Source organism: Malus sylvestris, chromosome 13, assembly GCF_916048215.2.
Source record: "Malus sylvestris chromosome 13, drMalSylv7.2, whole genome shotgun sequence".
NCBI lineage: Eukaryota > Viridiplantae > Streptophyta > Magnoliopsida > Rosales > Rosaceae > Malus > Malus sylvestris.
In genome coordinates, this window is record NC_062272.1 from 414,805 (window position 1) to 441,983 (window position 27,179).

Genomic DNA, 27,179 nt, shown 5'->3' on the forward strand with positions numbered 1-27,179 from the left:
AGAAAAAAAGAGGATGAGCAAAAGAGAAAAAAATAAAGTGTGAGAAAAAAGAAAAAAAAGAGGATGAGAATAAGAGGAGAGAGACTTGTCTCCCCTCCTATATTAAAATCGCCAACTATGATTATTTTCTCTATTACGTGGAATGCGTAAATACCAAAAAGCATTCCATCAACTTTTTCAACCAAAAGAACGAAATCCTTACATGGAGGAAATCTCATATCTCATTAATGTGGTTAATGATGGGAGAGATGAACACATCAACAATGTCCACACGAGAGACTTAAGTACCACAAGTAGACCTGACATTTTGATCCCGACCCGTTAATTTAACCTGACCCGTTAATATTAGTATTTAGATGGATGCTTAACTGGTCGGATCGCTAACGGATGAACCCGTTAACAACCTGTTAAATAACGAGTCATTTTGAATCAACCTGTTAGACTCGTTAGCATTTGTTAGCACCCGTTAGTTGATGATATTTTAGTAATTAAAGTAAAATCTTAACAACAAAAAAAACTCTATGAAAAAGTTAATAATAATAATAATTGTTAACAGGTGACCCGTTAGCTTAACGGGTCAAATTCGAATGATCCGTTAACTTAACGGATTGGGTTCGGATGATCCGTTAACATAACAGGTTAGATTGAACCCGATCCAAACACAATAAACTTGACCGTTTACATGTCTAGCCACAAGGTGTTTACCCTTTTTACCCCGTAACACTACCCTACCCTCCTCACTTAAACACGCCACATGAGGAGAGCGAGAGAGAGCGCGCAAAAAAGGATACAAACGTTGCAGCTCTAGGTTTTAGACCTTTATCTGGAAACTGAATGGGACATTCAGGTCAGATTCGTGCAACTCAACATAACTTTTTTTTTAACCTTCTCATTCAGCACCTGGCTATGTAATCAGTTGGTACATTTCTCATATCAATGTTCTAAATTTAATTGCAGTTCTTGTAATTTCTATCCAATTCTTCCAAGCTTCCATGGAGCTTCGTGTCATCCTTCATCTCAGTTTCATCTGTGCAAAACTCGTTGCAAGGTCTATCGCCTCATTTAGACGAGATGCATCTGTTCCCTGATATCGACAATTCAATGGGAAAATTGGAAAAAAAGTAAGAAATAAAACCAACTTAAATCTTAAGCACGAAAAGTAATATGATTTGCGCAATCATAAACCATATTCAGATTCTTGGCAAGGAAAAAAATTGGAGAAAGTGGTTTGAGACATAAGTCGATGAACACTAACCTGGCCAGAAGCAAGGCCACCTTTTCCTTTTCCGCATCTTCCATTTAAAGGACCCATAGCTGCTGTCAACCACTCCGAGACCTCCAACTGAGTGCCCTTGTCCCCTGGTACGCCAGCACACACCAAAGCTTTATTTGTGGTCTCATCCGTGCTGAAAACCATGGCGGGAATTCCCTGCTCATGAACCATCATGATCTTAAGTTATTCTCCTCAAATTCACATGAAAATTGACAATTGATCAACATCATAGCGAATAATAATCAAAGTATTTCAGGATGATGATTGCTATTCATGCATTGCTCAATTCATGCCATGGTGATGGGTTTCTCCGTTATGTTATGACACTTATCGGTTCGCACAAGAGGCCAAAGAGAAAGTGAAATTGTGCTACTGACCATCCCAGTGATCTTCAAAACAGCCTCACGAACTGCAGCTGCATCCAAACCAACATCAACTTGGGAAACACAGTAAGCTTTACCATCAGAAGCAGCAACTTCAGCCATCTCAGTTGCAACCTTGACAGCATTCTTTATATTTTGCTCTGCAATCATCTTCTGCGCTTTCTTTAATTGGTTCTGTTTGGATGGAGCAAGAATTATTCCAGTTAAGTACACATATATAAAATACTGAATCAGTAAAACAAAAAAAAAACAAAAACGCAGGTGTTGTCCTAACTAACTGAAATACCTGAAGCACAGCCATCTTAGCCCTGATTTCAGCTTTCTTAGCAGCTGGAATTGGTGCCGAGTCCACACGAGATTTTAGGGAAGCTACTTTCTGTTAAATGAAAAAAAAAAAAAAACAGATACATGTTATAAAAAAAAATTATAAAAAAAAAAGAAAAGATTAGTTACATGTTAAAGATCTCGTGAACACTATCTGGTCAAACTTTACTTGAAAGCATAACTCCATTAGTTTATAGAAATACTTGAATCATCATTTCTGAATCCAAACAATGAAGATTCTGGAGAAAGATCAAGAGAAACAACCTTCTCCAGCAAGCTTCCTTCAGCCTTGGACGCTTCATGTACGTCTTGCTCAAGTGACCGAGCCAATTCAATTGCCTGAAAAGCAACTTCACTTGTGACAGCAGTTATTCTCCGTATTCCCTTAGCAATTCCCTCCTCAGATAAAAGAGCAAAGGCCTTTGCTTCACGTGTATTTGATATATGTGTCCCTAGATGTATGAAAAAGATAAAGGTCAGGTTAAAAATTGGAAATTCCCCAACAACACATCAGTAGGTTATGACATTAACCTCCACAAAGTTCTGCTGAAATTGATAACCATTCCTCATTTTCAGGGTATTCCAAAAGGTCCTCAACGTTTCGCCCAATAGCTACCACTCTTACTGGGTCGGGATATACCTTTATTAAAACCAAAAATAAATGTATCACGCAAGACAAAAATATAGCCATCGAAAAGTCTAACTAAATATGTTAACATTCAGAAAATTACCTCTCCAAATACAGCCCTTAAACCATTGATGCGCTTGGCATCAACCAGGGCTACCTCCTTAGCAAATACACCTAATTCAGCTGTGATTTGCTCATTCACAATTGATTCTATTCTTCTCAAACTGTCAGGATCTACTGGCTTGCCTGTTCAAGTTCCACTAGCAGTTTTAAGAAATCCAATAGACACAGATCACCACCTAATTCTCTTAACTTAATGGACTAACTTGAAAAGCTTTACCATGTGAAAAATCAAATCTCAATTTCTCAGCAAGAACAATAGAACCCTTCTGGTCGACATGATTGCCAAGAATTTCCTGCATTAGAAATGCTGAATGTCAGCAACTACATGGATAAAACAGTTTAGAAAATAAAAATTAAAAAACTGGTGGCAGGTTTTGGGCTGTTGGCATTTGAACATACCCTCAGAGCAAAATTCAACATGTGCGTGCAGGTATGGTTGGGCGCAATGAGTTTACGCCTATTGTAGTCAACCTGTACCAGAGAACCCAGTAGGAGTTAAAACAAAAAGAAACATATATATCTAATCACATATGCATAACTATTAGCAAATAATGAAATGAAGAATCACCTTGCAAATTACTTTGTCACCGACTAAGAGTTTGCCACCCTCTCCAGAAAAAGAGCCAATGTGGACAACAAAACCTCCATAAATTTGAACATTGCAAACTTGAAATGAGAGAGAGGATCCTTCAAGTGACCCAGTATCAAAAATCTACACGCACATCAAATTAAACCAGATGCACAAAACAATTAATAAGAATCAAAACTATGCACAAAACAATTAATAAGAATCAAAACTATCTCAATCAATGTGATCTGATTGTTAGAACTCAAATCCTACTTACATAATATAGCACTAACTTAGTTCAAAATAGTGCTCCTGATCAAGAAGAATATATTATGTAAGCTACAGAATGAAAATGAAAAGTAAAACCAAGGACCCTACAAATCTTAAATGACTCCTTATTTTCAAAGTGAGTGTTAATTTGCATCCATGTACATAATGTGTCCTTGCATTATGAAGCTGCTGGGGATGTGCATGCACGACAATAAAGGCCAACAAAGTTTAATTTGATTATTTTTTCGACCATTAGCAGTAAGAGGATTGGTTTCCAGTTTCCTTAATTGGAGCCTGTGATGATATTTTGTCTTCATACAAGATCTGATGCGCTTGTTTAAGAGAGAGAGAGAGAGAGAGAGAGAGAGAGAGAGAGAGAGAGAGGTCTTGTGCATGGAAGTAACATCCTTGTAAGTTTAGTAGACTATATTATGCCAATTCAACACAAAAGTAACATCCAAAGACTTTTAATACTAAAATGGTGGATCAAAGTAACCAATTTATATAATACCTGACCACCTTGCTCAGCATAAAAATTTGTAGACTCCAAAACTATACCAACTTCATTGCCAGCAGAAGCACTATTAATAAACTCAGAACCAGTATAAATTGCTTTTACCACACTTTCATGGTCCTGTATTGGTAGAGAAAAAAAAAATGCAATAATCAACAACAAATTCATTAATCCCTTGTAAAGAATGATGGAGCTTCAACTCTTCGAAACACTTTTTTAATAAGAAAACTCTTGGAAACAATTTTGTATATCAAGGAATAAACATTGCATAGTAAACTTAGTATAATTCCGCAAAAACATATAGAATATGCAAAATGTCAAAAAAAAAATAAAATAAAAAATAAAAAATAAAAAACTACCTGGTTCCAAATAAATTTAAAGCTGTCATCTGTTGCAGCAACCCCCCTCTTGTGCAATGTAGCAGTAGCATCAGCATCCATAACAATAGCACCACCAGCTTGCTAAAAGAGTTTAATAAAAAAGGTAACATGAGTGTGCTACCACATGAAATTTCTGTTATACCATTTAATTTATAAGAGAAGAGATTTCCACAACCATTTGTCTACCCCTATAAACCCTTTTTATTTCGGGCCCTTAGATAAATAAATAAATAAAAATGAAACGGCAGAGATAAACAGGGGTGTGCAGAAAGAAAGGGGTAAGCGAAAATAAATTTTATTGTCACTTAGTTCCCAAAATCTAAAATTTTTCTTTTTCAACAACCAGCATCATATGAAGAGAAAAAGGTTGGCCAACATATGAAGTTGACACTAGAATATGGATGAGCAAAAGTGGGAAAATGTCAGAAGATATAGTACCTTATTTTGAGCGCTCCTTGACCTTTCTCGAGCCTCATCCATAGCATTATTGAAACCCTCAACATCAACTATTAATCCCCTTTCCTCTGCCATCAACTGTTGGAAGAAAGTACCAGTGAGCAAAGTCATGTACACATAAATATCCAAGAGAACAATAGATCTTATGTACCTGAGTCAAATCTAATGGAAACCCAAATGTGTCCCACAAAACAAAAGCATCCTGCAGTCACAATAAGAACAAAGTCAACCATGGTAATCAGCAAGGGAAAATGATAATCTTCAAACATGAGCACTATCCCAGTCTGCTACCCATAGATAATGGAAATGATCCAGTTCAACGAAGAATAATTTAAGTTGGTGTATCCACATGTGCAAAGAAGCATCACAACTCATCCCCACGTATTCTAGCTAATGGTCTGTTTTATGAGAAAAGTTATTTAGCTAATTGTCAAGATCATGTTCCAACAAACTCGAGCAGCATCTGTGATCAACTTACATTCAAGTAAGGTCAAATTAAACAAAGTACAGGTACTGGATACCAGGTGTCAAGAATGTTCTTTCTCAGCATGAATATCATAGCTTCTATTTATGATGCACAGAGAAATATCTGTGTAGGACTTGGTTTCTGTTGTTAAATTAGTTTTCTACCAACTAGATATTATAAAAGACTGCATTTTCAGAAACTTTAGAAGAAGCATTGCAGTGGTGTTAAATGAAAGGTTGGAACAATGAAAAGCTTCTCCCTTTCTTTTGTGAGAATAATACTCACAGCAATGACACATATGACACCGGTCGAAAATAAGTGAAAGAGTAAAACAAAATTCAGAAAATACGAACCTGCCCACTAAATGTTTTGCCTTTAACATCCTGAGCAGCCTTCTTGAATCTTTCTATTCCCTGAAAACAAATCAATCATCAAATCAACTTAGTTGCACATAACATCCCTTCCCCACCCCCCAAACAAAAAAAAAAACATAAATCTCTCTACAACTCAGTGTGTACATATAACGAAAAAAGAAAAGAACATCTCATGAATAGGGAATTCATTTTAATGCAATCAAAAGAACCACAAAATATTGAACTTTGCAACAAAGGAAAAGAAATGCCTATGCAAATATTCATAATGTACATTCATACCTTCTGTAAAGTCTTCTCAAAAGTTTCTTCCTCCTCTTTGATTACCTCCCTTATATGTGCTTCATGTTGTTGTACCTCTGGAAAAACATCACCCATCACTGTCACCAGAATGTGTACAAGCCTGGATTCCACAAATATCATATCAACATTCCATATAATTACAAATCACAAATTGCAGTATGTCTGTCGTTCTTACCCATTGAAAAATCCTTCTTTAGCTTTTAGTACATCGTTTCCATACCGAACAGCACGACGAAGAATGCGCCTCAGAACATATTCACGGCCGTCATTGCCTGACATAAGTAGAAACTCATAAGGTACACTTTTAAAATTACTCCACCAAAAAAGGTTAAGAAAGTATTAAACAACTCAAAAACATTATATCTTAATGTAAGATGTAGACAATAAACTATCACTACCAACTAAAAAAAAGAGAACACCCAGAGCTCTGCATCACAGTTTTCCCAAAAATATGACGACTATTTAGTTTTCTCAAAAATATGATGACTATTGCACATATGAGTATCTTGACATATTTTCTCACTCATTAGAAGTCTGATCAGTCACTATCTAAAAAGAATATATCCTTTCCAACTCGTTTAAAAATTACAAGGCATAAGCCTTAAGTGTAAACTACAATATCTCTACAAATAACATGGAGCCAAACACCGCCGATGAAACAGAGCCAAAAGACGATGAGCAAAGTAATGAATAAGTAGACCAACCACAACCAATAATTCACAACCGTGTCCCATATATGGAGTTCTGTTTACCCAGTGGGAAGCAGACACCAATGGCCTCAATTTCAGTACAGTAGAAGGTAGCGTACGTTTAACTATTGTCTGCCTACCTGGACGAGACCCATCAGCAATGGAAAATGAAAGAGTTCTTATATGATCTGCAACAACTCTGTATGCCATGTCAATTTTGTCTACATCATCCACACCAACTTTCCCAGAATATGGTGGAGCCCCTGTTGCCTATAAAAATATTGGAGACATGAAAGCAATGTCAATAACAGAATTTGATTCGTTTTCTTTTTCTTTACTGTGTAGGTGTCTCTCTATAGACTCTATGTAGTTGGGTTTGCACTTTCTGGATAGTAAATGTATTGTGCTTTGAGAGGACCCTAAAAGAAATTGACATCTCACCTGTTGGATAGCATCAAAGATGGGCATGAACACATCAGTATCATAATTGCTCATCTTGTTCTGAAGTATAGAAGTTAATCTTTCAAATCCCATCCCAGTGTCAACATGCTTAGCAGGGAGAGGTTTTAGAGAACCATCACTTTCCCTATTGAACTGTTGGAGTAATCAAGGAACAAATACAGTTTACTAAATTAATTGTCCAAAAAATAAACCAGAAAGCAAAGATAAAAAATAATGTGGCGCTTATATTGCAATTTTAGATGTTGTGCCAATAAATATAAACCATTAAGAACACAATTCCAGTTTTCAATGCCAATTTTCTGGACCTATATAAAAGAAATGCTAATCCATATACAAAGATCCATAAGATATGATGTCAAAGTTATACCTGAATAAAGACGAGGTTCCAAATTTCAATGCAGGTAGGATCATCGTTGTTGACTAATGATGCAGCATCACGATTTCCTATTCTATCGTAATGGATTTCTGTGCAAGGACCACAAGGACCCGTATCGCCCATCTCCCAGAAATTATCCTATTTTGGTGGAGAGAGAAACAATAACAAAAACACCAATAAAACCAATTAGATAAGGTCATTTCAACCTGATAAATAATCATTACAAAACTGTTATAAATTAAAAAATAAAATAAAATAAAAAATTGAGGAATAGCATACCTTACTGCCAAACGGTAGTACATGGCCGGCTGGTAGAAACTTAAGCCATAACTCTCTAGCTTCATCATCAGGAGCAAGACCAGCCTTCTCATCACCACCAAAATAGGTGGCATAAATTCGATCTTCTGGCAGCTTATAAACCTGCATATCAATACGTCAAGAGTCATAGTAAAATTATCAGCGCTAATATAGTTACTGCTAGTGAAGAATTAAAATTGAGTGAAATCTGCTTACTTTTGTGAGAAGCTCCCAAGCCCATCCAATGGCTTCTTTCTTGAAATAATCCCCGAAAGACCAATTGCCGAGCATCTCAAAGAAAGTGTGGTGGTAAGTGTCTTTCCCTACATCATCGAGATCGTTGTGCTTCCCGCCTGCTCTTATACATTTCTGGGTGTTGCATGCTCGAGTCAGCTTGCTCAACTGAGTGTTTGGGTCTGCTGTCCCCAGAAAAATGGGCTTGAACTGGTTCATACCTATTCGTTCGAAACATGCACACAATCGAGCTTATCAACAAATATATCCTCTATTTGGTGGGTGGGAGAACTATCAAATATTCAATATAATGGCACAAAACCATGACAATCAAGCTAATTAACAAAGATATACACTGTCTGGTTACTGGAAAAATAAACCAAAGATTCAACACATTTGCCCAAAACCCTCCCCCTTCAGCGGGCGCAAATGGAGGTTGCAGGACCATTGATCAACGAATTCCTACCTGTGACTGCGCCCTTTTTCCCGACTCAGGTCCTAAGTCTCCAACAATTTATTTTATGGAGTCCCATAGTGTGTGTCTGTCGAATAATTTATCACTAAGAAGTATGAAGGGTTGCAATTATACATACATATATATATATAAGATAATTCCAGATTGTAAATCTCTTGACCCCATATACGATCCAGTTCTACATCTTAGCGGTGAACTAATGAATAGAATTGAGCTTCACTTCCCGAGTCGGGAATGGCATCATTGATTAAAAAGTGCTAGCGTTGACAATAGATGAGCATGAGCTAAAGAGGTCGCCGGGCAGTTGACCAGAACAAAGAGCTGTGCCGGCAAGTTTTCTATGAAATCGAACCAGAAAATTTCATGGAAATTAAGAAAGTAAAACACAGCACGGATTGAACTGCCCGAATCGATTATCAGGATCTCATGACAATCAACTTGAATCAAGCGAACGAACAAATACATGGAATAAAGCAATATGCGCACAAAACCCTAATATATAAGACGGGAATGAACTGCCTGATTCGTTTTCCGCCACAGTAAAATCCAGCAACAACTAAACTCAAAAAAAGAAAAGAAAAAAAAAACTAATAAAAGAGGAATTGAAATCGGGATTGACGAACCAGCATTGGCGAATAAAAGAGTGGGATCGTTGTGAGGAACGACGGGGCTAGACTTCCAGAAGACGTGGCCCTTGTCCTCGAAAAACTTGACGAAGGTGTCCCTGACGCGCTTCGCCGGCCACTCCACTTCCTGCGATTCACCGCCCGCCATGGCGGAGGGAGACGAGGACGTGGCGGAGGATGAGTAGCACCTGTAGCCCGCGGCGAGGGGGCGACTGCGAGAGAGGCGCGGCGGCGGGAAATGAATGGGAGAAGAGGGAGAAGCGAAACGAGAGTAAGGTTGTAAGAGGTGAAGGAAGCGGAAGGCTATTGTTCCTTTCTCACGAAATCCACTCCTCATTCATCCCTTTTCTATTGGGTTATAAGTGGTGGTAACGCAACCCTTTTGTTACGTGTTGTGGAATATATGCCTCTTCTTTTTGGTTGAATCTATGCCCTTTTTATGGTTGAATATATGCCTCGTTTTACCTTTGTAAATTATAAAGAATTGGGTAAGTTGGCAAGAATAATTTATGCCAACGATTAATTAAGGATGTATAAGAATCTATTTATGTTTAATTAAAAAATAACTAAGAGTTTTTTTTTTATAATTATAAAAATAATATGACTACGTTTAGAATGAAAATTGAAATTTAGTCGTAATAATATTGACAAGAGAAACCGATGTTAGAAATTTCTTTACCAACCACTTGAATTTTTAAAACAAATTTCAATATTTTTATAATAAAAAGCACTCATGCATAAGGTTTTTTAGCATAAGTATTTTTGTAGCATCATTTAGTTTACAAATTTTATCTATAAATTTAGTTTACCTAACCTACCATTACTCTTCCATTTTTTCATCCACAATTTTATTACTATTGATTACATAACTTGCACAATTCCAAATTTTTATGTGAATGTATTTAATTGAGATTTTATTTTATTTTATTATGAATTCGAGCATTCAATCTTACATTCAATTGAGATTATGAAAATTTATTATATTTGATTACAAATTCAGGGTATTCAATCTTAATTATAAGAGAGTTTATAAAAGAGTTAAAAACTAGTGGCCAACTTGTGGCTTTATCAGAGCAGTTCCACCCCAGCCCTTTAGGCTGGCACCAGGCAAAAAAATGGATCGTCATCCCTTTTTTTTGCTCCACCCCAGCCTAATAGGTTGTCACCCTGCCCAAGCCAGGCCACAAGCTGGCCCAGCATCAACAGAATAAAGGGACGATCCATTTGACGTCATGTTGATGTCAGCATGACGCCGACCACTTTTTTTTTTTTTTTTTTTTGCGCCATAGAGGGAGGTGTTGTGGAGGCTGAGAAGCAGAGCTGGTCGAGGCGGGAGAGGGTGTTCGAAAGGAAGGAGCCATGGAGGGAGAAGGACGGGCGGACGATGAAGAGGTGTGGAGATGCATAAATTAAAAATATTTGAAGGACATGAGGTGTGGATATGCAGTAGTCGAAGCGCTCGTTGAGAGTGTAAAGGAGCTTGTTGTTGAGGTCGGCTTGGGATTTGAAGGACAGGGGGGCGACGGCGTCAAATGATAGGAGGAGGAGGTTTGGAGGCGGTGGCGGGAATGGAAGGGAAGTGCAAGGGTGGATGGCGGTGGAGACGAGGAAGAGGTGTGGAGATGCATAAATTAAAAATATTTTAATAATAAAAATATTTTATTTTATTAAAAAAATCAGAAAATAAAAGTTAAATTATTATTTTATAATAAAAATTAATAATATTTTAATAAAATTGACTAGGCTATTTAGTTTTAGGGATGGAGATGCATTTGACTTATTACTGTTCATTGGGATCTATCATTATTCACTAAGTGGATTAAATGGGCTGGATGTTGGTGCATTTTTTTAGGGGTGGACTTGTTGTCATGGTCATGCACTCTTTTAGGGATTAGGAAGACTCACGTAGACATTTTAGCATCTCCATGACTATCATCACGTGATTCGCCAATCCCAAAAATTGAATCCATAACGTGTCATGTGAAATACAGACTTAAAATTCGTCTCAATCACTAGGTAACCCGTGGTGCTTATGGTGTAGCGGTTGATTGTTGTACTTCTTTTTTTAATGATATAAAAAAAAATCAACTATCAACCAACCACATGCTTGTGCTCGAAGTAACAAAAGTGACATTGAGAATTATACCTTCTGTTCTGTCACCAATGTTCAAATCCTTAATCAAGCAGCACTCATCATTGCCGGCAGTCCAGTGAAAACTGTAGATTCGACGCGGATCATCACAAAGAATGAGGTATCGGATAATTACTCGGCTTTTAAATATCGATAAATCTTTGCACACCTTTGCAATTTACGTACCAATTTAGTTGGTTCGTGCTTTGGATCACCATCGAAGAAAGTAAACAGAAAGAACCGAGCCCAAATTAGTATGGGCCGGTTAAGTTGGGCTTCAGACTCGCCTCTCTCATCCTAAGCCTACCCGACCCAGCCCAAAATAATTCATTGATCATCTTGGTGGCCGACCCGCCATACCCAAATACCCGACTCGCAAGCCCATTTTCATTCGGCTGAATTTTAGGGGAAAGGAAATCGGGTCGGCGGGTGAAAGGCTGGAAGTGTATTCTGCACAGCCGCAGTGATCCTCTGAGAGTGTGATGGCGACGACGACAACGACGACGACGACGAAGAATAAGAAAGTGGTGTTCTTAGCTTGCTGGATATTCCTCGCGGCAGCAATCCCAGCCGTTGAATCTAAATCAGACGGCGTAGGCGAATGGCAACTCCTGACAAAGCAAAATTTCTCCTCCCAGATCCGCCTCCACCCTCACATCCTCCTCATCGTCACTCTCCCATGTAATCTCTCTCTGTCGCTCTCAAATCTAATCCTAGTTATTAATCTCTAATCACGAGTTTATGTTAATTAATTATTCTGAGTTAATCTTGAAATGCCGCGCAGGGTCGGGAGAATCTCGATCGCTCATGAAAGATGTAGCTCAATTGGTTTCCGATAATCATGAAGATTTCAGCTCATTGAGATTGAGGTTTATGTACAGAAACGCAGAGAAGGTGTTGGCGGACGCCATTGGAGCTGCCACTGGAGCAGAGGAAACAACAGTTTTGTACTATCACAATTCTGTGTCTTACAAGTATGGCGGAAGACTTAGGGCGCAAAATGTATTGGCTTCGCTCCGTCCGTATGTGGCGGTTGGACCAGAAGAGCTTCCGTTCAAGTCCCTGAAAACTCCGGAGGAACTGAAAGAGTTCGTTGATTCAACTGACAAAGCTTTGATTCTGTTTGAGTTTTGCGAATGGACTTCGAAATTGCTTGCCAGGAGGAAGATGAATGGAACTGATCGAAACGGTTCTGCTCTGCAAGGTAAAGGTTTAAACTTTAAGGCCTCGTTTGGTGTTTTCGATTAGATTTTAATTGATAACGCACTACTTTAATTGATAAGAAATTTTCTTTGCAGGGAATTTTCTTGGATTCAACATCAGCAGAGAGGCGAATTCATCACCAGCACACTTGGGGAAGAATATCCAGAAGGTCGCGGGTAGTTTCGAACTGCCATTGTTGTTATGATACTAATTTATGTGATAAAATATAGAAGCACAAGTGTAGTGATAGTTTGCTGCTGTTTTCTTTTTGGGAAAAAACAGGGTATTGAAAGTGCAAAGATATGCGGTGTTGATTATGGGCTTGGTGGTGTTCCTTGGCTTGGGGACTTCAGCTCGGTAAATGACAGTGCTTCTTTTGAGGAGTCTGAGCAAATGAGCTCATTCTGTAATCGCGAAGAATATCAGCTGTTTGACTCTTTCCTCTCAAAGTTCACAACCGTTGCACGGGAGTTCTTTCTACCTCCCGAAAGGTATAAATTTGGTCTGGTCTCAGAAAGATCGATGCTCTCAACTTTTGGGATTGAAGATTCCAGTACATGGTTGGCAGTTCTGTACTTATCTGGATGCCCCGGCTGTTCAAAGATTATTAAGAAAGAGGAGGACCTCAAAAATGCTATACAGATGGATAATTTGGTTGTTACGGAGGTGAGTTATCTATTCTTCCCTTTGGATTACTAAACATACTTTCGGTTAACTTATACTTACATGTACAAATTGGTGCATGAATAGGGCAGTAATTCCAAGTTTAGGTTCCACGCATGCTAAGGGATTAAAACAGCGGTCAATAGTATCTCATCCTGCCTGTTTACTTCTTTTTTCTTTGTGCTATACTAATTCTTTTTATAATTTATTGTGGATAGCTCACTTTGTTATTAAAATTAGCTGTGAAAAAATTGATCCATAATATTTTGTAGTTGGAAGGTCTTGGAAACACTTTGAAGCCTGCTTTACCTGCAAACCAACCATCAGCACTCCTATTTGTGGATAGATCATCTGACTTGTCAGAGACTAGAATAAAATGTAAGAAAGCTCTTGATGCTTTTCGAGAGCTGGCACTGCACTATCATATTTCACGCCAAAGTGGTGGGCAATATGGAGACAAGTCTGAGAAATCCTCGGTCCAAGATTATCAAGCATTAAGGAGTACATCTGGATATCCAAAACTAAAGTTGTCTCAGACAATCAAATTAAACGACAAAACGTCTACTTTCATGATTGTAGATGAAGGAAAGCAAGTCACTTTGGATAATATAGCTTTGGATCTACAGGGTAGTTCCTTGAAGGAGATCTTGGATATCGTACTTAAGCAAAAGAACAAAGGTAAATTAAGCTCGCTTGCAAAAGAGTTAGGTTTCCAACTTTTATCAGATGACATGGACATCAGGTTAGTGAATACATTGCCAGTACAGAAAGAACTTCAGTCTGATCAACTTACAGAAGAGCTGTCTAAGGAAGGCCTTGTGACAAGTAGTGTTAATTCAGACAAGGATCAATTGCCACACAGGACTAGTGTATCTGCTGAAGAGCATCTGGAAACTTCGGAAGTCACAGATTCTGACATCTTTTCTCAGACTGATGAAGAGAAAACAGCATATGTTGGTACAAGTAAGCAGTTCTTATCTGCAGATAGTGAACATCTTGCAGATCATAAACTTGATAGTACTGAAGATATAAAGGTCGATGAAGAAAGTTCTTCGCAGGAAGACAAATCAGGGGAGCAACAGCTTTGCTCTCAAGGTTTTGAGGGCTCTTTTTTCTTTTCTGATGGTAATTATCGATTACTTAATAGTCTCACTGGTGGATCAAAAATTCCTGCCTTGGTGATAGTTGATCCCATTGCCCAGCAACATTTTGTCTTCTCAGAAGAGACTGATCTTAGCTATCCTTCACTGGCTAATTTTCTTTCTGGGTTTGTTAATGGAAGTCTTCTTCCATATCAACAGTCTGAATCTGTTCTTCAAAGCTCTAGGGAGGCCACTCAACCACCATTTGTTAATCTGGATTTTCGTGAAGTGGATTCTGTCCCTCGAGTTACAAGTCATACCTTCACCGACCAGGTGATTGGGTTTAATCAATCAGACACTGACGCTTGGAATAAGGATGTCTTGGTCCTTTTTAGCAATAGATGGTGTGGATTTTGCCAGAGAATGGAATTGGTTGTTCGTGAAGTATATCGGGCTATGAGGGACTATATTAAGTTGCTGAAAAGTGGATCAAAGAATGAGAAAACAAGGTTTCACGATGGTAAGTGCATTCTAATAATATTATAAAGATGGGTTATATAAAATGTTATCTCCATGTTTAGTCCATTTTGTCTTACTGGTCCTGTATTCATATGATTGGCTACATCTGACAGGCGACTTGAAGGATGAAATGCTGAAGCTTCCATTAGTATACTTGCTTGATTGCACCTTGAATGATTGCAGTTTGATATTGAAATCAATGAATCAGGTGTGTCTTGTGGAATGCACTAATATTTCTCCTCGTATATATTTATAGTAGTGTGAATACGTATCTTTTAACCTAGCTGGCTTTTATTGTTATCTGTAGTTTCATTTCCACGTTTCTAAGTAGCGTATGTTCTGTAACCTATTCCTGAAGAACAATAAATTAAAAATTGTTCTTGAATGTGTGTAATTCGTGTTTTTTTTGTGCTCATACCTTTGTTGGAAAAGCAGAGGGAAGTTTATCCTGCTCTCGTGCTCTTTCCAGCTGAAAAGAAGAATGCTGTCCTTTATGAAGGGGATATGGCAGTCACTGAAATCTTCGAGTTTATGGCTGATCGTGGAAGTAACTCGGATGATCTTATCAGTGAGAAGGGTAATTCAATTTAATGTGCGATGTTTATACTACCAATGCCTATGGATCCTTAACTTCTTATAGTAATTTTCCTTGTTCAAGACTTAAGTCGTCTACTTGTTGATGATTTTGTAGGAAGCTTATGGACTGTAGCAAAAAAGTGGGGAAGGAATCAAAATTTATTTAAGGTCCAGTCTTCTGACCTTCACGAGGGAGCTCCCTTTGAAAAGGACACACTTCATGAAATACTTTTAACACAGACGCATAAACAAGGCATTAGAGACAATCAGCCCGAGTCACACACATCACAAGGTTTGCAGGAAGCAGCCCTGCGTGTGGTGACCGGTTCCACTTTAGTTGCTACTGATAAACTTCTTACTGTACATCCCTTTGATAAATCAGAGGTTCTTATCGTCAAGGCAGATCGAGTTTCTGGATTTGAAGGTCTGATTATTAACAAGAATATCAAATGGGATGTTCTTCTTGAATTGGACAAAGGGCTGGAGATGCTATCCGAGGCCCCTCTGTCTTTTGGAGGACCACTTGTAAAGGTTGGAATGCCTCTAGTGGCATTAACTCGAAGATTTGTTACGAATGAGTATCCGGAAGTCCTGCCGGGTGTTTACTTTCTTGATCAATCAGCAACACTTCGTAAAATCAAAGAGATCAAGTTAGGAAATCAATCTGTCAGCGACCACTGGTTTTTCTATGGGTATTCAAGTTGGGGTTGGGACCAACTCTTTGATGAGATTGCTGAAGGAGCTTGGGACTTGAGTGATGGTGGTACGAGGCATTGGGATTGGCCATCGGGTTGACAGTTTTTCGACGTGATAGAGTTTTCGGAGCATCGCACAGAGGAAATTGGTTGAGCAGGCGCTGAAGGAGGTTTTAGAGAGAAATAGGTCTGCACACAAAACAATTTGACATGTTTGTAACATCTTATGTGCAAAATACTGTAAAAATATTGGAATTTTTAGTTCATTATGTTACTAATCGAACTACAGGCTTGACTTGGATGTAACCTTCATGAGAAGTTATTTATATAGAAAACCTTCATCAGAATTTAATCGATCTTTTCTGAAATGTGGTTCATTTCGATGCTCTTTCTTTCTGTGTGGGTCGATGACGGGGAGAGAGGGTGAATGTGTCGAGGCGGCGCCACTAAAGCTTCACGCCATAGAATACTGGTCCCGAAAGCGATCAATACAGACATTTTGGTTGGTATTTCACCTCGATGTCGATGGTACCGAGAAAACCACCCGATTATTCATCTATAATGTCTCCGCAAGAGAATGAGACTTTAATTCGTTTCGGTCCACTTAGGACTTAACCTTAGGGGTGTGATATTCACACATCTCATTTTACTTCTCACACACTTTTTTAAAATTTCGGCTGTCGGATCGGATGAATTGAAAAAAATCAACAGACATAAATTATCAAGGGGTGTGTGAGAAGTAAAATAGGGTGTGTAGATAGCACACCCCTAACCTTATCGTGGTTCTACTTAGAATGAGAGGTGCTCGTCATACCGAAATTTCCCTTCTATTCGTGAGAGGACGGCTAGAAAAATAGCTTACAGGGGTGTGCTATCCACACATCCTTTTTTACTTCTTCCACACCCCTTGTTAATTTTTGTCCTTTAATCTTCTTCAATTCATCCGATCGGACGGCCGAAAATTAAAAGAGTGTGAAAGAAGTAAAAAGGGGTGTGTTGATATCACATCTCTAACTTATATTAATTTTTAGGGGTGTGCTATTCACACGCCCTTTTTTACTTCTCACACACCCTTTGTTAATTTCTGTCATTTGATCTTTTTTAATTTAGTCTATTCGACGGTCGCAAATTAAGAGGGTGTGTATGAAGTAAAAAGGGGTGTGTGGATAGCACACCCCAATTTTTATTGACTTGTTTGATTATTTATTTTTTGTTTACTTTTCTTTCGGTGTTTGCGTTATACATGACGTCGTTTGGCAAATAAATTATAGATGGAGATGTCATATTTGTCAAAGAAGATGGTCCACACGCTAAAAACATGAAGAAAACTACTCCAAATAAAACAAATGGAATCATTTTTCGATCCATAATAACAGTCAACTGGACGTCATCATGAGTGTGCGTGTGCTCTATAAATTGCAGATATCTCTCACTGACAACCTGCACAATTCGTGAGAGAGAGAGAGAGAAAGAGAGAGAGAGAGGGTTGAAGATGAGCAGCAACGAAACCACAGTGCCGGAAGCCTATCCGATGAACGGTGGAGATGGCGCATACAGCTACACCAAAAACTCCAATTGCCAGGTTCCTTCAGTTCTATCAACTAATGTAGTTGTTCATGTTCATAATTTTCATGTTAAAAAACGATTGGATAATTTGCGTTAAATTTATCTATATTAGGGGGTAGGGAGATTCAAACTTGGGTGTAGGTGAGAGCACATTGCTCTAGCAAACTCGACTAATATGCATTCATGTTTTGAATTTCAATTCTTATGAATAAATGAACTTTTGCCTTGCTCTTCCAATAGAAAATTTTGTAAGAGGTTTTGTTGACACAAACTATATTTTATACTGTGCAGAGAGCTGCAGCAAATGTTTCAAAGAGTCTACTTGATGATGCAATAGCAGAGAAGCTTGACGTAGAGGACTTCTCTTGCAATCCAAGCAACGCATTTCGGATAGCAGATTTGGGATGTTCAGTTGGACCAAACACTTTCTTTAGTGTCCAAAACATTCTGGAGGCAGTGAAACACAAGTACCAATCCCAATGCATCTCCTCCCAAATGCCTGAATTCCAAGTATTCTTCAGCGATCATGTTGCCAACGATTTCAACACCCTTTTCGCGTCTTTGCCTCCGGAAAGGCAGTACTTTGCAGCTGGCGTGCCGGGATCTTTCCACGGCCAGTTATTCCCCAAGTCCTCGCTTCATTTCGTGCATTCTTCGTATGCAGCTCACTGGCTCTCTAAGGTACCGGAGCAAGTGGTAGACAAGAACTCTCCGGCGTGGAACAAAGGGAAGATTTACTACACGACCTCCCCTGATGAAGTAGTTGATGCTTATGCAGCCCAATTTGGTAAAGACATGACAGCATTCTTGGAAGCTAGGGCTAAAGAGCTTGTGGTGGGTGGAATGATGGTGATAATCATGCAAGCCATCCCAAACGGGACCCCTCCATCTCGGATTCCAAATGGCATCATGTTTGATTTTCTGGGGTCTACTCTCATGGAGATTGCCAAGGAAGTAAGTCAGTTGGCAACTCTTATGTGTTCAATTAGAAAGATTCAACGGACGAGAATTATGTTAGTTGGTTATGACAATGCGTTTGTCTCTTGCAACACACCTAACTTCCTCTATGTTTGTTTTGTAACACTTGACTTGTAGGGATTGATTAGCGAAGGAGAGGTGGACTCGTTCAACATTCCAACATACAACACAACTCCGAAGGAAATGATGGAGGTGATCGAAAGAAATGGATGCTTCAGCATAGCGAGAATTGAGTCGACAAGCCCATGGTCAAAAGCCGGTCATATGATCAACGGGCCGGGACTCACAATGCAGCTCAGAGCTGGCATGGAGGGAGTTTTCAAAACACATTTTGGAACTGAGATAACGGACCAAATGTTTGATAGGGTTTATGAAAAAAGTGGAGAACTTATTCACAAAATAGAATCCAGCTGCAAAGAAGGAACTCAGTTGTTTCTTGCTCTCAAACGCAAATGAAGCAGCTAAACACTTTCTTGTGTTTAGTTATTACTTTTCTTTTGGTATATCTCTTGAAAGTGGACTTTGTATTTGACTATTCTGCAATGTTTTATTTCTCTTGAGTAAACCTATTCATTTGAAGGAATTCCATCCACTTTTTCAAAGGACCCCAAAAACTAAACGGACAAAAATCACAAACAACTTTAAAAAATGACAATCTGATTGACATTTTTGTTGCAACTCATTCATTATCTGTCGGAGCTCAACTTGGCCTTTAAAACTAGCTTCTAAGGAAGTGTTGCCCAAGGGTTCTTAAACAATTCTTTGTATCGTTTCAATTTCTTTCGAAGGGACACTTTTAGTCACTTCAAAATATATTTTTTTTTTCGATGTAAGATGATTCTGCAGAGAGAGAATCACCTACCCAAATAAGTTGGGTGGACATGATTTAGGCCCGACGATTGGCGCTACCCAAGTTCAAAACTAGAGCCCAAATTTCAAAATCTTACCCAAAAAGGAAAAACTGGGAGTCCAAAGCGGGTGATTGGGTGTTCGGCCGGCCGGTTTGGATGTTGGACCCGGTCAAACGCGACAAGAAAATGATGAAGTTTCCAGCGAGTGTCTTCCTTCGAAATGGCACTAAACATTCTCCAATCAATCGATCAAATATTTGTCGGTCTGTGAATTGTGAAATGGAGGATGAGCCCTTGAGATTGCAGAATTGGGATTCGATTCCGGTTCAGCTGCAGTTACATGGCATTTTCAATCTCTGTATCCTCTGAAGCTGCTGCTCCAACGGCAATTCCAACCATGGCCGACTTGCCCAAGGTCAAACTCTTCTCCCGTCTCCCCTCGCGTTCTGTTCTTCTTCTTTTTTAATTTTGTAATTTTCTTCTTCTGTCGTGGGCAAAACTTAATCAGATTTTTTTGTAAATAAATTCGTCCATTTTTTTTCCTTGTAGTTTCTTCTGCATTTTTCTGTCCCGGTTCTTCATATTTATTGATTTTCCTCTTTTTCCAAAAGCAAAATGGTAATCGGAAGCTGGAAGCGCTGAAGCTTATCTATCTGTTTATTTCTTTTAACTTTTGTTTTGGTTGTTTTTAGACCGAGTACAATAACAATTCTTGCCTGATTATTTGGTAAAAGTGCTTTTTCTGTGAATATTCATTTGTTAAATTTGCTTTTGCTTTTGAATGATTGGCATTCATGTTGCAAGAAATAAGTTGTGCTAGATTATTCGGTTTCCATAAAACACAGAACCTAATAATGGATTCGGTTTCCACATGGATCTTACTGGTTGTGCAAGTTTGAATTTTATTGTCTTGGTTGCTTACTTGTGGGTTTCATGTAGGAGCATTTTATAGAATCCATCAAGGACGACTATGACGTCACGTGTTGGGGTTGTGGATTACGCCTTGTTCTTCCATCAAATGCTCCAATTTTCAAGTGTGGTTGGTGTGGAGCTTTAACAAATCACAATGCGGGGAAACGTGAATGCAAATACTTTTCGTTGAGGCGCTTGCGGGATCGCTGCTTAGTCAGTATCCTGTTCATGTTTATGCTATTTGTGATATGTATGTACTCGTTCCTCGTATAATTCGTTTTGGAATCTCTCTCCACTTTGCTTGCACATTTGTTGACATTCCTCGTATAATATCTTCTGTGTGGGAAATGGTCAAAATATTTCCATGAAAGAAGATCAAGAAATTTTACTTTGATTGCAAAATGTGAAACTGCAATGAGGGAGTTAATAGCTTCTTTTTGGGGATTCAGGAGCGTGTTACGAAATTTGCATTGTTTTGTGTGTTCTACAGGTCGAGTAGATGGATTTTGTTTTTCTTTTGTTTTTCATGTTGACATGTTTTCTAAAATTGCAGGTGGTGGAGTGTGGGCGCTGTTCCCTGTTCTTTTCGATATCAGCTATTTCCATGGAATTTTTCACTCCATCATTACCCTCATGTTATCTGTAGCCACTGTTTATACATTCAGTTCTGCTTCATTTGCGTGTGCTGGAACACCTCCATACAGAGTGTGGGGAAGCTATCCAGCTGTGGGGAAGGGTGACCTCGATAATTATACCTTCTGTCACCAATGCTCAAAGCCAAAGTCGCCTAGCACTCATCATTGCCGGTCCTGTGGAATGTGTATATTGGACATGGATCATCATTGCCCATTTGTGAGTGTCGTCGTCTTCTTCCCAGTTCGAAAATATGTTGGTCGGTTGTTTTACGGAATATCTTTCTGTCTATTGAATGCTTTATCTTTTAATCACTTGACTTCTAGGTATCAGTAAGACTTGGTTGATTGGGATTTGAGATCATAACACTCATACTGATAGCATTGTCGCCGTACAATTTTGATGCAGATTGGGAATTGTGTTGGAGCGTCTAACCACCGACACTTCATTGCCTTCCTCATATCAGTTGTCACCAGTATGTTCTATATTTCTATCATTGCTATGTATGTGGGTTATCATATCTGGCCATCCATAACATACAAATCCGAGGACCACTTACATGCCGTTGACAGTGATTCAGCTACAACAGCTATCCGTGGGATTATACATGGTTTTCTAAGATCCGCTGTCCTTTTATCCCCTAGAGGGCTTATTCTAATATATCTGTTTGTTTCAAGTGTTTCGTTGGAGATAGGGCTGGGCATACTTCTGTGGCAGCAGCTCAGTTTTATTTACGAGGGAAAGACGTATTTGAGTCATTTAAGTTCACAGGGAAGTGATGAAGTTGGAGAGAAGGATTGCCAAAACCTCGTGCGTTTCTTGGCATTCCCGTATCCCTTGTCAAGATATCTTTCCCTCTGCTCTCTCTCAAGAGTTTTGCCAAGTTTCCAAAAGAAGACGCATAAACACAAGAAGTAAAAGCACTACTCTATTTTCCTTTTCCTTTTCTATTACTCATTTTTTAGGAGGGGGGCTTGATTTTACTTTCATGGTAAGCAAAACTTTGAAGGTTCACGGGGTTTATACACCGAGTAATACTATTCATACTATGTTTTTGTATCATATTTTCATACCACTTTAAGTGACATTTGATGTTGATAGCCACATCATTTGAATTAATCAGATTTTTAAATTTAGTTCATTATTTAATAAACTAATAAGTAAGAAAAACTAGTTAATTAAACGATGATTGTGGTATACGAGGAGTTTTTCTCCTTCATTTTCTTGGGTTTTGCAAATTTTTCAAATGATGTGGCTGCCCACATCAGATGTCATCTAAGTTGATACGAAAATGTGGTACAAAAATATGATATGAATAACATTACTCGACTCTTTTTGTAGGGGATGACTGTTGGAACACTTGTGGGTTTATCGAGTTGTGGATGATTTGTATTATAAATTTAAATTAATCGGAGAAAATGAAACAATTTTGTTTAATTTTATTTACCGTTAGATGTAGATTGCAGAAATGGGTTGGATAATGTTCGGAAAATATAGAATTTATATATGTATTGTTGGAAATGTAATCAGTTACCAGTGAGAAACCTACAATAGCCGTTGCCGGTCACATGTTTAAAAGTGGACTTCCCCACCTCTCGTTTAAAGGATAACATTTCAATACCTCCTCCTCTCCTCTCTCTCTCTCTCTCTCTCTCTCCCCGTTAGTCTCTCCGATGGCTACCTGTTCTTATCTTCTCAACCACGTCCAGATTAAAGGTACCAATTAAAACTGGTTTTCGTTTTTCCTGTTTCGGAGTAGTTTTCTGTAAGATTTCATTGTTTTGTGTTCTTGATTTCCAATTTGTTGTAGGATGGCCCTCCACGAGAAGGATATCCAAGCTTGGAAATCTCAGTCCTATTGTGAGTACCCCAGCTCTGTTTTTCAATTGCAAAATTGAACTTGGCCAACTTTCTTGAAGCGAATAACTTCCGCACACCCGTTTTCTCTTCATGCACGCTCGTGTTTCGTTGCAAATTTAATTCAAAGGCAAGAGGAGTGTGCTGGAGAAGAAAAAGAAGGGTGTGCGGATATCGCTTCCCCTCTAACATCGGCCATGTTCAAACTCTATTCATATGATTTCAACGAACTCTTTTCCATCTTGTCAGGAAAGCTTCAAGACAAGAAGTGAAAGGCAGCCAAGGCAAGGACTCCTAATTGCACAATGTTCCTTCTGTTTGGTCCAAGTCGGAGCTGCTTCTCCTACCGCTCTGTTGTCATTGAAGCCATCTGATGATATAGATGCAGTTTCAAACATTTTCCGCATCGGTCCGCCGAGCACGCCACAGAACGTCTCAAATCTAATGCACAACTTGGTGGTGGCAGATTTGGACCCTGCAACAGCAAAGCTAGCAATCGGGTTTCTGGGTCCATTTTTTTCGCTGTTTTCGTTTCTCTTCATAATAAGGATAGTCATGTCCTGGTACCCAAAACTTCCGGTTGGGAAGTTCCCGTACGTGGTGGCTTATGCTCCCACGGAGCCGATTCTCGTGGCAACCAGAAAGGTGATCCCGCCGTTAGGCGGTGTGGACGTTACGCCGGTGGTGTGGTTCGGATTGATGAGCTTCCTAAATGAGATATTGGTAGGTCCTCAGGGCCTTCTTGTTCTCCTCTCTCAACAGCTTAGCAGCTAAGCATACGAGATTAGTCTTGTGCAATATATGAGAACTGTAATTTTTTTGTGGAAGAGTGAATAATAAACTTCGTCGTTGCGACGTTGCCTGTGTTTGTGGTTCTTATAGCCCGACTGTCGAGAGACGAAAATGTCTACTCATGGACTCTCCGAGTCGAAAATGGCGGAAATTCAAAATGTGAAAGAAAAGTTGTCGAGAAGCATGAGCATATACGTTGCAGCAGGTACACAGTAAGTAATAAGCACTGTTGCTTTGGAAAGTCGAAACAAACATAAACCGAAGAAACAAGTCTGATATGACAGTAAAACGACAATGACAAAATGGACCAAACTAAGGCCACAACACACTATCAAATTTTGAACCAGAATTTACGTTTTGGTTCACAGAGATGCAACCCAGAATTCATATATCCGAAGAGCAGTAGCCTAGGGAGCGAAGAAAACCATCACCACATACCATTCAGATGTATTTGAAGAAGGCGGTAGTTTAGATGTCTGCTGTAAGGAAGTTCGCTGACAATGATACCTGTAAAAGAGATGAACGTTAACCCGAGAGGCAGAGAGAGCAAGAGAGAGGGAGCAAGGGATTGATTTTGAATCCAAGAAAACACCTTCTCGCCGGGTTTGAATGGAGGAAGACCTTTAAAAGGACATGTAGCGCATCGAAAAGCATCCCCTAGTCCACACTGCAGATCGTAATTTTCAGAGCAAAGAAAACAAAACTGAACCAAACAATAAAAATACATCAAAAAGCAGATGAATGAGAAACTAGAGGACATACACTGCCACATTGCGACTTGAAATTGCTCAAATCCACAGTGGAGCCTAACTTCTCTACTTTCTGCTCTTCTTCGGCTCTCCCACAAGTGCAGTTTTTACAAGCTTTCCTTGTGCTTCCAACTTCGCAATCACTCGCTGCAAAAGCACATTGTATAAAAGATACACAAAAATTACAGTTGACCCCCAAAAGAATCTCATAAGGCCGACAAACAATGAAGACAATTCAAAATAGCATAATTTTGAACCATGATGTCTTACATAGCAGCTGGGGTTTCTTTAAGTCCTCTTCTGTTAGTAAACTATCTTCATCAATGAGATCTGAATCATCATTGATCTGAATTTTTGGTAAAATTTTTGTGGTCTTTTTTAAGGCAAAGGATGAACCAATCTTCCAAGAAGGCTTTTTAGCCTTGACCTACAAAGAGAGAATAAAATTAAAGCTCAAACGACTAATGTTAGCTATCGCAAAGCATATCCATTGATAAATGAACAGGGATACAAATTACAAATTTTATCAAATTTATCAAAAGCATCCCATCCGCAAGTAAAATCCAAGATATTCTTTTCCTTTTTGTTAAACAATGAAATGCTAGAGTAACCAACAAAATCAGAGATAACAATGGACACGTCCATTGAATGGTATACTCATGTGCTACGAAAAAGAAAAAAAAAACAGAAGTGCACCAGTGTAAAAGACTTGGGCAATTCATATATAGGGAGATTGATGACGTGGGTAGAAGAGATGCTAAATGGAGAACATAATGCTAGCAGGATTGAATGATCCTGATAATGGTCCATGTAGCAACTCCAAACAGTTGGAGTTAAGGCCGAAGTGAGTTCAACTAAGTTTTGTGTTTTTTAGTTAACATGCAAGGGGGAGAATTGGGAAACATAGTTTTAATATGCCAATGGATAATAGTAACACAAACTTACCCCAAAAGATAACTCAGATGGTAAACTTGATTTCACTTGGAAAGCTTTTGCTTCTAGAAAACCAGACAATAGTAACTTGCGCTCAATAACGGAGGTGGTCTGCAATAAAACCCAAGTCAGATTTCTCATTCATGCCAAAACAAAATCTATAATGTCACCATGTGAACATTAATTACCTTATCTGTTTCCCCTGTAGAAGCATCAGATATCTTGTAAATTAGAACTGTCCCACTAGGCTTCAAGACTCTTGAGATTTCCCCTAGCAACTGCTCATTTGGAAATTCAATCGATCTACAAAGAGTAAACACAATATCGACAGTGGAAGGCCCCACCGGCAGCTCATCTGTCATGTCATATACCAAAACAAAATGAGATGAACACTAAGTTTTTGGCTACTATGTAAACTACGCAGATGACAAACTAGTGAGAATTAAAAATAAATAGCTAATCCTAGACCGGTAGATCCAACATAAAAACTAAGCAATTGACCATTGGATGCTACACAATACTGCCCAATATGAAATATCAGAATACCGAATACGAATCTGGTTCATAAGTAGCGATTTAATCAAGCAATGGTTTATAAAACAGCTTTGTAATCCACGGAAACATATTGAAAGGCACTGTCGGAGAAAAAGCGTGAGGTAAATAAAATAATACAGACAATACTACATTAAATCACAAAACCGAATAAGAAACTTACTTGAAGAAGACAGAGTGACAATTTGAGGTTCACACTTTTCGGTCCCGAGCTCCCTTAATGCATCAAAAACTAGACCAACCGGTAGAACTCCATCATCCGTAAATGCCAGCACAGATCCCTGCAGAAACCAAGTCAATATATTTCAGTGGGCAAATCAACTGCTAAGATAATACGACGAACAAAATCATCTATGAATCTGAGAAAAAAAGCTTAGTTCTTGAAATTTTGAGGCTGAAGAACTAATAACAGCTGAAACAAACACAAAATCAAATCGATAAAATGACAAATAATAAAGTCAGGTTCTTCATTCTTAAATTAAAAAATCAAAATAAAAAATTGCAATAAGAGTCGGAAAGGTCGATTAATATCTAAAGCTTAAAAGTACTCAGTTCTTTTGTTTTTTAATTTCGCTTTCAGTTTTCTGAGCAGCCAAACGGTCATGAATCGCAGGGAAAAAATTCGCAGTAAATGAAAAATCGAAAACACAAACGCATTGCAATAAGATCTAAGCAAGCAATTGCAGAACAAGGAAGAGAATTGAGATCTGAAAGGGTTTAGACCAGAGAAAACTGACCATGGCGTCGAAGGAGGAACAGATCTTCAAGCCCTAAAAGCAAAAACCGCAGCGTATCGATTCTTCTACAGCCCAGCCAACAATGCCTCGTGCTTGTATTTGTTCGCTGCCGACTTCCCTTTTCTCTCTTGCGTTCGGCGATTTGGTAACTTGGTACGCTGCGTGGGAAGTATTTAAAAGGAATACGTGGACGATGGAGTATGGAGTATGACGTGTAAACCAATTCGTGAGCCGGGCATACTTGGCCGCGCGTGGGCCTTCTGGATCCTTGACACGTGTTTGCAATTATATGGAAAATTACGGCTTTTTATTTATTTATTGTCTAAGGCTTTTTTTCTGATTTTATATATAATTAAAGTTTTCTTTAATGTAAATAATATTTTTTGTTTAAATAATTATAAAAAAAAAATATATATATATATATATATATAATAAAAATGTATTATTGGTGATGTATTCGTTGCATGAATGTATAAGCATTCAAAGTCAATAATGTGTAGGCATTTCTTTTCTTTTTATGCACAAACGTAGA

At 38.6% G+C, this 27,179-nt stretch overlaps 6 protein-coding genes across 10 annotated transcripts; 4 read left to right on the plus strand and 2 right to left on the minus strand.

Annotated features, from left to right (window-relative positions):
* Positions 1-786: 786 nt before the first annotated feature.
* LOC126595757 (alanine--tRNA ligase-like) lies at positions 787-9,581 on the minus strand. The gene is made up of 23 exons (XM_050262062.1): positions 9,216-9,581; positions 8,100-8,338; positions 7,866-8,006; positions 7,578-7,724; positions 7,190-7,342; positions 6,889-7,018; positions 6,235-6,331; positions 6,039-6,159; positions 5,739-5,798; positions 5,071-5,121; positions 4,902-4,997; positions 4,443-4,544; positions 4,081-4,203; positions 3,300-3,443; positions 3,131-3,202; positions 2,949-3,024; positions 2,712-2,854; positions 2,512-2,620; positions 2,245-2,432; positions 1,943-2,032; positions 1,651-1,830; positions 1,256-1,429; positions 787-1,084 (listed from the first exon to the last, which is right to left on the minus strand). The coding sequence occupies exons 1-23, from the start codon at positions 9,553-9,555 to the stop codon at positions 1,013-1,015; spliced, it is 3,048 nt and encodes a 1,015-aa protein (XP_050118019.1). The 5' UTR covers positions 9,556-9,581; the 3' UTR covers positions 787-1,012.
* Positions 9,582-11,750: 2,169 nt separating this feature from the next.
* Positions 11,751-16,434, plus strand: LOC126595755 (uncharacterized). 5 transcript variants are annotated; one of them, XM_050262059.1, is made up of 8 exons: positions 11,751-12,030; positions 12,134-12,553; positions 12,648-12,728; positions 12,803-13,218; positions 13,488-14,817; positions 14,930-15,024; positions 15,286-15,393; positions 15,508-16,033. In XM_050262059.1, exons 1-8 carry the CDS (start codon positions 11,832-11,834, stop codon positions 15,523-15,525), a joined length of 2,667 nt encoding a protein of 888 aa, XP_050118016.1. In that variant the 5' UTR covers positions 11,751-11,831; the 3' UTR covers positions 15,526-16,033. The 5 variants fall into 5 exon arrangements, with proteins under 5 accessions (XP_050118016.1, XP_050118012.1, XP_050118013.1 ...); XM_050262055.1 differs by having other exon boundaries at positions 11,753-12,030; positions 15,252-15,393; positions 15,508-16,434; XM_050262056.1 differs by having other exon boundaries at positions 11,753-12,030; positions 12,648-12,726; positions 12,834-13,218; positions 15,252-15,393; positions 15,508-16,434.
* A 1,066-nt stretch (positions 16,435-17,500) lies between these two features.
* LOC126595768 (loganic acid O-methyltransferase-like) lies at positions 17,501-19,214 on the plus strand. Its single transcript, XM_050262078.1, has 3 exons — positions 17,501-17,669; positions 17,945-18,607; positions 18,749-19,214. The coding sequence occupies exons 1-3, from the start codon at positions 17,580-17,582 to the stop codon at positions 19,085-19,087; spliced, it is 1,092 nt and encodes a 363-aa protein (XP_050118035.1). The 5' UTR covers positions 17,501-17,579; the 3' UTR covers positions 19,088-19,214.
* Positions 19,215-19,356: 142 nt separating this feature from the next.
* On the plus strand, positions 19,357-22,699 carry LOC126595767 (protein S-acyltransferase 11-like). The gene is made up of 6 exons (XM_050262077.1): positions 19,357-19,689; positions 19,768-19,897; positions 20,422-20,644; positions 20,948-21,246; positions 21,436-21,941; positions 22,558-22,699. Exons 2-6 carry the CDS (start codon positions 19,823-19,825, stop codon positions 22,565-22,567), a joined length of 1,113 nt encoding a protein of 370 aa, XP_050118034.1. The 5' UTR covers positions 19,357-19,689; positions 19,768-19,822; the 3' UTR covers positions 22,568-22,699.
* LOC126595773 (protein COFACTOR ASSEMBLY OF COMPLEX C SUBUNIT B CCB3, chloroplastic-like) lies at positions 22,601-23,739 on the plus strand. Its single transcript, XM_050262084.1, has 3 exons — positions 22,601-22,743; positions 22,838-22,887; positions 23,134-23,739. The coding sequence occupies exons 1-3, from the start codon at positions 22,701-22,703 to the stop codon at positions 23,656-23,658; spliced, it is 618 nt and encodes a 205-aa protein (XP_050118041.1). The 5' UTR covers positions 22,601-22,700; the 3' UTR covers positions 23,659-23,739.
* A 121-nt stretch (positions 23,740-23,860) lies between these two features.
* On the minus strand, positions 23,861-26,812 carry LOC126595772 (anamorsin homolog). The gene is made up of 8 exons (XM_050262082.1): positions 26,648-26,812; positions 26,074-26,191; positions 25,547-25,713; positions 25,371-25,469; positions 24,696-24,852; positions 24,439-24,572; positions 24,269-24,343; positions 23,861-24,183 (listed from the first exon to the last, which is right to left on the minus strand). Exons 1-8 carry the CDS (start codon positions 26,648-26,650, stop codon positions 24,145-24,147), a joined length of 792 nt encoding a protein of 263 aa, XP_050118039.1. The 5' UTR covers positions 26,651-26,812; the 3' UTR covers positions 23,861-24,144.
* Positions 26,813-27,179: the final 367 nt, after the last annotated feature.